Source organism: Lissotriton helveticus, chromosome 7 (genome assembly GCF_964261635.1).
Source record: "Lissotriton helveticus chromosome 7, aLisHel1.1, whole genome shotgun sequence".
Lineage (NCBI taxonomy): Eukaryota > Metazoa > Chordata > Amphibia > Caudata > Salamandridae > Lissotriton > Lissotriton helveticus.
Window position 1 is genome coordinate 1,304,355,286 of NC_136068.1, and position 12,390 is coordinate 1,304,367,675.

Here is a 12,390-nt window from a genome sequence, read left to right on the forward strand (position 1 = left end):
AGGAGGTGATTACACTTTGGGGACGTCAGTGAACATCAACAAAACCCTCTTGAACTTCCAGTGGGATCAGAGATTGTCGATTGGGTGAGCAAAGAGGGCAAGTCATACAAATGCTGCACAAGGGCACGGTGGCACAGTTCTAACAGGACTATCCTCCTCTAAATGTGGGAGTTGTGCCTGGGCACAGCCTGCAGTTCATGGTGTGTCAACCACAGCGAGGAGGCAGCACAGCCATTAATGTTACATATATCTGATGCTGAGCAGGGCCGGCTCTAGGCTCACGGAGGCCCTGAGTAGGGACTGTAGGTAGGGGGCCCGAGGCCGCCAAATCCTTGTCAGGGGCCGCCACGCAAATATGTATCTAAGGATATATATTGGCGTGGCGGCCCCTGGGGTTTGGCGGCCCTGTGCACGAGTACAGCTTGCACATGCCATAGGCCGGCCCTGTACTGAGCATGTAAATGTCCAGTATTTGTAAAGCGAGAACAAGTACCGAAGGTCCTGGGGGTGCTATGTGCTTTGCAGCCTTCATTTGGCATCTGGATTTTTGCACATTTGGAGAGTCGTGCTGCTTGCCTTTGTTTGCAACAGTGTACATCATGATCCCAAAATACTACTGTTGCACTGTTTGTGTTTCTTCTGCGCTTTTTACAGACTTTGGGCCTCGTTCCAAGCTCAGCAAAGTATAAAATAGGGAACGATTGATTTTGGCGCCCAATTTTTGACTTGCGCTCATTTTGGGTCCGGCGCTAATGGCGCTCACTCATGGTGTGTATTAGTGCGGTCTTGTGCTTTGTGGTGTGGTTTGATTTTTTTTTTTTTTATCCAGAGCTGAATTTTGTTTCCGGTTGAGAGCTGCCCATCAGGTTGCTTCCAATGCTTGCTCTCCTCTGCCTCTAGGTGCTTCATGCCATTGTGACCGGCACTGTTTACTTCTCTCGCAAGTACTCCAGGTTTAAGGCCTTCCAGTATTTTCTTAACCATGCAGTCAAGCGTCCCTCTTGTGTTTCCTCAGTTCATCTCCCCGAGAGGACCCTTTCACCGTCAGGCAGATGAGGCCTTGGCTGGGTGTGCCGGCGCCATTATTGCTCTCAGACAAAAGAACATTGCTAGACTTGACAGGCAGAGAAAGTGAGAGGACGAAGGGAAGCCTGGAGGTCTGTGGAAGGGCACTGGGAAAGAGGAGTCTGTGAGGGGTCTGGGGCTGAGGCGGGTGTTAGTCTGTCACGCTTTCTCTGCAAAGAACTCATTCATTCCGACGGCCCGCTCTTCGTGCGTCTGCCCGCTACACCTTCATGGATCGTTTGCTGATTTACTTACTCACTGATTATTTACTATTAGAGCCATCAGTTTCGTGCTGCCTGTGCACTAGTGCTTAACCCTACCAAACTTGTTTCTATGTTCGTGGAACTCAAGCTCTCCCAGGACATCCTTATATATATGACATCCCTTCTGTAGTTTCTCCTCTGTACCACCTCATACATACTGTATGGTAAAATCATGTTTAAATATGTTGGTTAGTTGACTCTGCCCTGTGTTCTCATCTCACACCTTTCTTCTGTACAGCACCATGAAGCCCGCTTCGATGGAGTTTAGGATTTCTAAGACAGCAAATGACTATACAAGCTTGTGTCTGCCTTGTATAGTTGCAGCGCGAAGTGAAACTAAAAGCTGAATCAAGCACGCGGTGGGAGCCTGTGAGCACGCGGTGGGAGCGTGTGAGGCAGAGAGGAGATGCCATGCGCGTGCACATTGCCTGTCCATGCGCGCACATGGTTTGTTTCCCTTCGCGCATCAAACCGACAACAATACTCTCGCCAAGGTGTAGCAGCACATGCACTGCATTCGCTAGGCGAGACCTAAAATCCATCCCCCATGACACCTTAAACATACACATTTATCACAGCCTGCTTTTAACGTATCACAGAATTATACATGGGTTCGTAACACAGGCTGCTGGGCTACCATTTCCCAAGCAGGTCATCATGCATTGTATGATATATGCTGCATGTTGCTTGCCCAGTAGCCTCCTGTGGGACTGAGTATTAATGTAGAGGGTCCAGGTACCATCAATGGCAAGGCCAAATGGATGAAATCAGAGATATCCTGGTCTTAGACTTCTGGATCGTCTGTATTACTGATAGAAATCAGTAATGGGAGGAAAATAAATGTGAGTGATCAGAAAATAAACAAGGCAACGCCCAAACACCTCTGTGTCAAGTTCCTAGAGGGTTTGTTGCTGGGCTATGTGTCACAGAGACTGGGTTATGATCAACAGTTGCGATCTTCGCTTCTTTAAGGAATCTCAGGTCTTGCTTCAGGAAAAGAAGCAGACTTCATGGTTTTGGTTGTACTGTACTACCATTTCAAGGAGTTTTGGGCATTGTAACTTGTATTTTAAATCTACCTCGTGCTACAGCAAGACAATGCATTCCTAGAAAGGCCACCTTTGGCCCTTAGAACTGTTAAATTTCTTCTGTTCTATCAGAATATGATCCATGGGTAAAATACATTTCCACAGAAACCGGAAACAAATCTCTCATCCAAAGTAAATGCTTTTATCACTTTGTGACTATGCACAACACCTTCATGTAGTGAGTCAGTTATTACATCCCTAGGTCACCGAAAGACCTGGCCAATGCAGCAGCTTTGCTATGTGTCGGATAAATTCCTTTGCTCCTTCTATACACACCTTGATTCCTGTGCTAAGCAGCTACTGTTGCCATACCCTTGGTGATGACTCCATGGGGGTACTTCATGCAAAACGTCAGGGTCATCAGCTGATAACATAGTCCAAAGGTACTTCGTCTCACATGATCAAAATGTGGGTACAGCATTCACAGCAAATCAGTGTCTCGATCATATCAGGGACCAGCCCACAAGAGTACTGTAGTCTCAGCTTTCCATGAACTTTTTGGGTGTATCCTTCCTTCTCCAGTGAATGCATGAAAAACGTTACGTCTAAAAATGACTCCATCATAATGCATTTAATTATCTCATCCATATATTGCATATAAATAGTATTGTTGGGAGGAAAGGAGAACCATGAGTAAACTCATACTTTATGGTAGATTTGAAAAGCGTTTCCAGTGCCTTGATGGCACAGATAATGGCCTCCTCATGCATCAAACAGATCAATGTGTCTTAGGAAAGGACTCTAGGAGTGTCATCTTTGAATGATATCCAATATGTAAGCATCCAGTGTGACTTTCCTTCAGCCCTAGAAGAACATACTCTTCAGTATTTTCAGTGATGGAATCTGGGTGAGAAGGCAGACAATGTAATTTTGGAAAATGAGCTAGGGAATTTCAAAAAGCTGCCCATGGAGAGCATGATCCCCTTCCCATTCCAATGAAGCATAAGGGTTCTGGCTCTGTAATTGGAAGTAAGTCTGGTGGATCTGTTGCCCACTTTCAGTTTCCTTAATGATGGTGCATTAACATAGGATGTAAACGTAACTTTCTGATTTTCTCTTTGCATACGCACTCATAGCTCAAGAAATCAGAAGATACTTGATAAATATACTCTTGCCTTTATGGGATTTGGGCCACAAACTTTACTGCTAGCTTCTGTTGAAGAACATTAACTGCTTGAATGAGCTGCCCAGATGGAACTGTCTAGCTCTTGTAGATAGATGTAGGTGGAGTCTTGATCCTCAATTCACTGTCAATTTTCACAATACTCAAAATCCATCTGTCTTTTCGTTTTTGTTCTTACCTCGGCGATAAGCAATGTGGAAGAGCGCAAATGGTGAAGGAGATGATAACAACATGGGATTGAATGATGTAGTTCTTGTTTTGAATTTGTAGAGTACTTTTAAAGCAGAAAATACAGACCAATAAACACTTCTGGTTCATGTCTTTTGCTTCTCTTATACTCAGAATTATGGTGTTAACAGAACAGAGCTACGGATAATGTCTGAAACGAGGCTTACATACATTTTTCTTCTTTTTCTCTACAGGTTTTAATGCATCCGCTTCAGTATTCATAATGTGCGTTGGTTTTTCTGTATAATAATTAAAAACGATTTCTCTTTAAAAGAGTAAGTAGATTCACCTCAGGTGCCAAACAGCTGGGGCGTGGTGAGTTACCAGGAGGCACCAGCAGTTCTCAGGGTGCTACAGGGTCATTTTAAATGGAAGAATGGGAGAGGTCCAGAGCAACACTTGGTAAGAGAGTCTGTGAATGGTGTAGGTGAATGGTGTGTGTGGAACAACATGTAATACACAAACAGAGTTGCTCTGAAGATTTTCATTTGAGCATGTGAATAACTTCCCAGGCTGGATAAAATTGTTCAAAATCCACTAAAAGATTGGGAGACTAAGAGGTGCTGTAATGAAACCCGTGAAAATGAACACACTCTGCACTGACTCATGGTCTTGTTTTTTCCATACGGGGTTTATTTGAATTTTCAGCATGCAGATGTGTTTTGCGAGACTGTGTGTGTTTGAAGGGATAGTACACTTGCAGCAAGTGCCATATTAGTGTAAAGCCTGCTGCCACCGATTGCGCAGGTAAGTGTTCATTCTTGCTCTTTATCTTAAAGTATAAAGTGATGTAATTTTCTCTTGTCCAAACAGCAGCCTTTTCATATAATCAGTGCCTTGTTCTGGGCGCATTAAAAAAAGAAAGAGGGAAAGATTATTTCTGTTCACCTTGCCATTTGTCTCTCTACATATCCCCCTCAAGTCACCCTTTCTCAATCTTTCATCTGGCTGCCTCTCAAAGCAGCTTCATCTCCTATTAACTCAACCCCCAACACTCAATATATGCAAGCTCAGAGCGAAGCAGCAGCTAGGAGTACCTGTATTTCCGTATGGGTACCTCACGTGGACCAGACTCATCATACAATGGTATCAAGAATGAGAGATGTGCAGTAGCAGTTTCATTTCACACACAAGCCTATTAGGAATACCACTGGATAGTGAGTGCAGAGGGGCCCTCTTTAGAGCATTTGTGAGTCAGAACTGTGAGCAGGTAGAAAGTTAACTAGATTCAGCAGCACTCTGGTCACTCAATGAGCGATCAAAGGTTGAAAAGAGGTGGAGAAAAAGGGAGGGGGACAAAATGCAAAGGGAACAACATAGAAGTTCTGCTGAGACCTTAGTAAACATAAAGGATGGCTGAACACTGCACACTCTGAAGCTCAAGCAGGGTATGTATGCACACCCCCAACCTTGCTGTGCAAGGCACACTGGTCCACAAAAAGAAAATGGTTCTACAGCCAACCGTAAAAAGTGCATTTGATCCCTTACAGCATTAATGTGCATCGGATGGTTATGTTAATAAAAATGTGCGTAGGCAACAAGTTTGATGAAGCGTACCCTCTCGCCTCGGTTTGTTCTGTACTGTGGGCACATGCTCACTTATTGCCCAAAAAATGGTGAATGGACATCCCGTACTATGACAAAGCACAAATGTAGAATAAGACATCACGGAGAGTCTTGTCTTATCAAAGGAGCCCAATCTTACAAGATTCTTTGGAAAATTATAATTACAATCTTTTTCTCTTTTAACTTGAGCTGCCTCGGTATACACACACATCAGGGTAGGTTCAAATCATACGTGCATCCCCTTTCTTTGTACTTTCACTAACGTACTAGCCTCTTTGCTGGCATTACTCAATCTGTATATGGAAATAAAATTTGTCAATAAATCTATTGACGAGTCTCATACACGTATATTTCAATTTTGTTGAAGTCCCCTTTTTTAAGCTTTAATGGGCTATCAGCTAAGAAATATGAATAGTAAGCAACACAATGCCTCATGCCACCTATTCACACAGTAAAAGCCGAGCGGGGAAGTGGGTGAGGAAAAAGGAAACTCACAAAATGCAAGAAAAGCAAACGAGGCTAAGCACAAGCTTGTTAGACGCGTTCGTACTTGGTAGCTCTAAGCCTGGATACGGAGATCGATACCTGCCTAGTAGCAAAACATAAAAAGCGCATAAGCATAATGCAAAGTAAAGCAAAGGCAACAAGAAACATTACGAGAACCAATACAAAGAGACTATAAGGCATTCACAAAATGAGCAGCAAAACCTTGGATTGAAATCTTGCATTAAAAGATGGAATGTTACTTACCTGTGATATCAAATGAGCAGCTGGTCAAGAGGAAATGGCTACTCCAAGTCATGGTTCTGCAACGCAGGCATCTATCTTCACTGAAGTCATAAAGGTTGGAATAATGTCCGCTACTTGCAGGGACCTCGGGATCACGGATACCAAATACATGAAACTGTGAGAGGGTGAAAGATTCAGCATAATGCAATGCAGCAAATCATCTGCAAAAAAGCTACAAATCGGTGATTTTTTTTTTAATGTTTAGACTTTATGATATATCAATAAATTGGGATTTTCCTTCTCAACACTGTATTGTAGCACCTAGGAGAAGGCCCTGCTACCTAACATGTCTAAACAGAAAGGGGAAGAAAAACCGATAAAGCTTGCATTAAAAGAGCTAAAATATCACGTGCCCCTTTCTGAGTCCAGGGACTTCCATATCCCAAGATTGGCCGTACTCATAGATGTCTCAGTTCTTTTTGAAAAGCATGTGGAGAAGATAACAGGACATACAAATGTTTACACTTAATGGCCAATATGAAAGTAGGTGACGGTTGGGGATGTTTATGACTCAACGAAGATGCCTACTACGAAGAACCAGAACTACAGCTAACCACTTCTGCATCGAAAAGAATCTTGATAGATTGCCATAAAAGTTAGAACAGCTACCTTTAAAAATATTCCTCATAGCTGCCCATGGTGATATAGCATTATAAAATGAGTTTCCTTACGTTGCCATGAATAGAGTCTAATCTATATGAATCATTATACGAAAGATTATCTAGAACAGCTTGACCTACACTAGGTCAGCTCTAGTATCAGAATTGAGATAGTAGTGTCTGTGGAAGTGTGGACTGACTTCCAAATGACCGCCTTGCAAATATCTGATAAAGGGATAGGTCTGTGGTATTTATTCTTAGCATGCGTTGGACTGGTCATCCTTAGGGTGGTCTTCCCCCACCTTTTTCCCTGCTTTCCTCCATGTTTTTTTTGCTGTATCGTTTTTCTGGCCTTAGGACTCTGAGCACTTTACCACTGCTAACCAGTGATAAAGGGCGGGTGCTTTGCCCTAAAACATGGTGACCGTGGTTTATACCCGATTGGCATATTTGTATTACTTATAAGTCCCTTGTAAAGTGGTATACCAATTACCCAGGGCCCGTAATCTAAATGCTACTGGTGGGCCTGCAGCACGGATTGTGCCAACCATGCCAGTAGCCTTTCAAACCTGTCTCAGGCCTGCCATTGCAAGGCCTGTGTGTAGAATTTACTGCCACCTCAACTTAGACATTTACAACCACTTGTCAAGCCTTGAAACCCCTTTTTATTACACACAAGTCACCCCTAAGGTAGGCCCTAAGTGAACCTGAGGGCCGTCCGCTGTGTAACTAAAGGGCAGTACTTGCACTTTTAGCTTTTACATATCCTGGCAGTGTCAAACAGCTAAATTCAATTTACTGCTGCGAGGCCTACTCCTTCCATAAGCTAGCATTGGGGATTCCTTAAAACACCTTTTAAGCTGTAATTCCTGACTGATAAGGAGTAGATACTCCATGTATAATTTCTTTGCAACGGTGGTGATAATTCCTCTTTAGTAGTAAAGTTTGATTTGACATTACCATTTTAGTAATGCCACTTTTATAAAGTAGACATTTCTCTGCTCTTAACTTAGCTGTGAATGCCTGCAGGCTGTCTCCAATATACGCCTGGGCTGGGTGACCGCTATACTTTGTGCATTCCCTCTAGACATCCACAAACACAGGAAGGGCTGAGTGTGACAGAGGGCTCATCTGCATTCATCTCCAACTTTGATAGCCTTCCTGGGCAGGGAGGTGGAGGTGGCTCGGACTTATGAATAGGCTGTGTCCTGTCCTAACCCAAAGAGACTGACTCCCCCTTCAGATAGCATGGCAGACAACACTGGGTTGAAAAAGATCCTTGTGCACTTCAGATAGCTCCTTTGAAGTCACACCCTACATCAAAGGCACTTTTGGGTACAAGTGCCAGATCTCAGATCCTACCAAATCAGTACAGTACTGGACCTGGGAAGAACTCTGCTGGAATAAAGAACTCTGCTGTGATTGACTGTTTTGAGGAACTGCTTCTCTGTTTTGCTGAGCAACCCTACTTCCTGCTGATCTCTGCCCTGCTGAGGACAATGACTGGACCCATCTAACTTGAACCCAGACTGGCTTGCCTCCTGTTTTCTAAAGTCTTAGGGATACACAAGATTTCCTGCAAATCTGCTGGAGCTACTAGACTCTTTCATCTGCGAGTACTGCCCTTGCCTGCGGTGCCTCCGCTAGTCCTGGGCCTCAGAAGTGGGGCCCGCAGCTGATTTCGACAAAAACCAATGCATTGCCTTGACTGTGTGACAATTTCCGCCTCATCGCCCTCTGATGCAGACGCAGAGGCTGCTCGACAACTAAGAATCCACAGCCTGCGCCGCTCTAAAGCAAAGCAGAGGCTGTTAAACGACAAAGCTGTACATTCACTTCAACGGAGGCAACAACGATTCCGGACCCTCACTATGTAGCTTGACGACAACGCAGTAGACTAAACATCGACAAAAGTTCCATCCACAGCATTTCTTCAGTAGGACCTGTCTGGGTCCTGAAGTTGGCCTGCCTTCGATCGCGGTCACCCCGAATGTTGACTTTGCACCGGTCCCTCTCGACCCCAAGTACCCTTTTGACCACTTGTAACTTCTAAGCACAGTTCTCACATTTAATCTTTAAAAATGTGTATTTCGACTTCTACTTATTGGATGTTTGTTGTTTTGGTCTTGTTTAATCATATAAATACTTGATTATTCTGAACCTGCGTGGAGTTTTTTTGTGGTGTTTTCATTGAGTTACTGTAATTTAAGTAGTACACTAATACTTTACATATTGCATCTTAACCCATTTCATGCTCATGAGGCACAGAGGAGATGTGCTCATGACTAGCTGGGCTCGTCATAACTGCCGCGGCACGCCCACGTGCGATTGAATCCCCGCCTGTGCGGGAGAATTAATCAGTGGGCGGGGCTGTGACGAGCCCAACTCGTCATGAGCACAGCTCTACTGTGACTCATGACGAGCTGGGCTCGTCACGAGCACCGCAGCCCCCTGCACTGGAGACCAACACCTCGACGGATTTTGACCACCACAATCACCAACTATAAATATTCATAAGATTCTGCTAAATAAAAACCAAGGAGGACAAAACAATTGGGTGGTACCCTGTCTGTCTCAGATCACTATCAGAGGTTCAACAAATTTTGGTGATCCTTACTTGGCAGCAGATAGTGCAATTTGTTTGACCCGGTCCTCATGATTTTAATGCATCGTGTATTAAATATATTGTAACTTTGTTACTGTACAAAGAAGCGCGCCTGCTTCAACAATTATTTTGTACTGTATAAATTGTTGATCGTCATTTTGTTATTCACTGTATTGCATGGTGTAGAGTGGATATTTGTACCACCTCCACAGAAGAGAAAATAAAACTGAGTCTTAAGTTTTCCTTCAGGAGGCATCATGTGCTATATATATCTTTGAAGAAGTAATTTGTGAAGGGCGATTTCTATCTTATAAGCGGCAGTAGCTGAAAGGCCTTGTATCTCACAAACTCTAGAAGCCGAAATGATGGTCTCTAAAAAGATGCTTTCCAGGATCAATGCTTCAAAGTAGCCTTCTGGCTAGGCTCAGAAGGAGGGCCCATAAGAAGCTCCCAAGGAGGTGAAGGGACTGTCATAGGAGTAAAGACCTTCTTTAGGCCTTACAGAAAGTCTTAAATCCTAAGAAAACTATGTCTGAAGAAGACCTTCCTGTAGGCTGTGATATCCTAGAGTGGAGTTTGACATAAGAGAACTGTAACTTGGCTTGAGCCAAATATAAGAAATAGGGTACCATCACTTCCCCTTTGGCAAGTGATGGGATCGTTATTTTTCTATTGACACCACAAGCAAAATCTTACCACCTGAAGGGTGGCTCAATGGTTAGAGCGGTAGACCCTGATGCAGAGGTCTAGCCCGGGACCAGGGTTCAATTCCCCGCCTCGGCGGGTCTTGGGCTCAATTCCACGGACCTGATAATTCTCGCCTCGGTGCCTATTCCAATCATGGAGTCCCACTCTGCAACTCTGGGCAATAGCTTGCTTAATCTCCACAACGGATCCCACAACGCTAAGGATGCCTGGCCTCCACCTTGGGGGTGCCCAGGAGTGGACACCTCACAGGGAAAGCCAGGATGGGTTCCACAGCGGTATTCGTACAAGCGCCTTGAGACCCATGCGGGTGAGTAGTGCGCTATACAAGTATCAATTTACATTAAGTAGTAAAAGGCTCTTGTGGATGAACTTTTCACCTTTCATAAAATGTCCTTACATGGCTGAAGTAAATTTAGGTGACATATGGTCTGATGTCAGCAGCCAAATTCAAGGATATTAAGCTGGAGAGAACAAACGACCCTGCGTCCAGTAAGAAGGTTTGGTTTGCATGGCAGCCTATTGTGTAGTTTTAATTATTGCAGAAGATCTGGAACCCAGCACTGGAGCAGTCAGGATCATTGCTGCTTGGGAGTCCCAAAGGTTCAAGATGACTTGAGGGGGGTCAGTGGAATCGGTGGAAAAGGAGTATAGTTATGCCACTGAACAATGTGTCAAACGGGTATTGCCCACTTTCTGGATGCAAAGTCTTGGGCATTTGTCTATTTAGACAAGAAGAGAAAAGATCTTAAGTTGCCCAGCTCAATTTTGTGAAAATATGAAGGACACAAACGTCTACAAATCCACTTGCTGTTTACTTTGTAAAACCTGCTGAGGACATATGCATACCTATTTTGGGCCTCTGGGAGATGGATTGCCTTTAATGTTAAATTTCTAGCTAGAGTCCACAACGACATATGCTGAGCCAGTGGAGACAAGTGAGCCAGTGGAGACAAGTGTGTCAGCCGGTTTCCTCCACCTACGTTTAAAGTAATGCATGGTCATTAAACTGTTTGAATAAGAATGTTATTTGTCACCAGAGATGGTAGGAAAGCCTCGAGGGCTACTTGAACTGCTCTGAGCTCTAAATAGGTGATGTGATATCCCTTTCCGACCACAGGCCTTGCAGTGAAATATTGTCTAGATCGGCACTGCAACCAAGTAGGGATGCATCTAGGACTATTCCTTGCACAAATGGATTTTGGTCAAAATAAACAATTTGTTGGAGATTGCTCTTCTTGCACTACCAATATGCGACTGTTTTGTAGCTCTCAAGAGTTGGAGTTTTTAGGTCTCAGGTGCCCTTCCATTGAGCAAAACACACAAGGTGATGGACGGAATGTTTCACATTGGCAAAACATTCACCCCAGTCACAGATCTGGGTTTAATCCATCGTTATTTTGCTCACCACGCCACCCCAGTTCAGACATGGCCATATGCAAATCATCCTTGACCCTGTGCCTCATGGAAACAGTCTAGCCCGAACTGCCAAGCCATGTCTTCCCTGGACCGGAATCAAGCATCCTAGGACCGGTTTCTGGCTATCAGCATTCATCAGCCAGGATAGCTTGACTCCAGTGGCATAGTAAGCACAGGACCCACGCCTGGGCATACCCTTCCCACATAGGGCGAACAGCAAAACACACAAGGTGATGGACGGAATGTTGCACATTGAGACCACAGACCTTCGAGACATCGTTGAAGTGGTCTCATACGCAATTTTGGATTTGGGACAATAAAGATGTAGAATACTAGGAAGTCCAGTAAAGACATTTGATGAGCTACTGGTTTGACAGTCTTGAAGACAAAATGACACTTTTCGTGGATTTCACCATGCACTATTCGCCAATCCATCAATCAGTACTTGCGGAGCACAGCTTTTCACCCATGACGGTATCCAGGCACTGGGTTGCTGGGCTTAATCGAAACAAAAACTTTTGGTAGTGCTGTGTCTAGTGTAATTTGTCTAGCCAGGGGAGTCAATGATTTTTGAAAGTCTACCTGTATACCCATCAGTGCAACATCTGGATTGTTGTACTCAATCTCCTTCTATGGATCAATTGCTTTAACCAGCCGGCAAGATGCGGATAGATGAATAGTTTGTTGATGGAAGTGCGCTGCCACTACTGCTATGCACTTGCAGAAACTCTGAAAGGTAGACTTTAAACCAAAAGGTAGAACTGTGCATTCAACATGTAAATTACCTACTACGAAGTGTATATATTTTCTGTGTTTTTATTTGCAGCAGGAATGTGAACATTTGCACCAAGTAGGCCTGCAGCACATATTTAACCTCCCCACTTGATGGCCGGGGGTGGGGGTTTGGGGGGGGGGGGGGAGAGGGGTTTGGTGGCAGGGT

At 44.2% G+C, this 12,390-nt stretch overlaps 1 protein-coding gene across 2 annotated transcripts in view; it reads right to left on the minus strand.

Annotated features, from left to right (window-relative positions):
* Positions 1-12,390, minus strand: part of PRPSAP1 (phosphoribosyl pyrophosphate synthetase associated protein 1) — a 302,806-nt gene that overhangs the window by 64,984 nt on the left and 225,432 nt on the right. The window contains exon 8 of one of the 2 annotated variants that reach the window (XM_078654586.1): positions 5,884-5,922. The exons of the other annotated variant lie outside the window; for it this stretch is intronic. Coding sequence (XP_078510712.1) covers positions 5,884-5,922 — 39 coding nt within the window. The remainder of the gene's footprint in view (positions 1-5,883; positions 5,923-12,390) is intronic. 2 annotated transcript variants of the gene reach the window in all.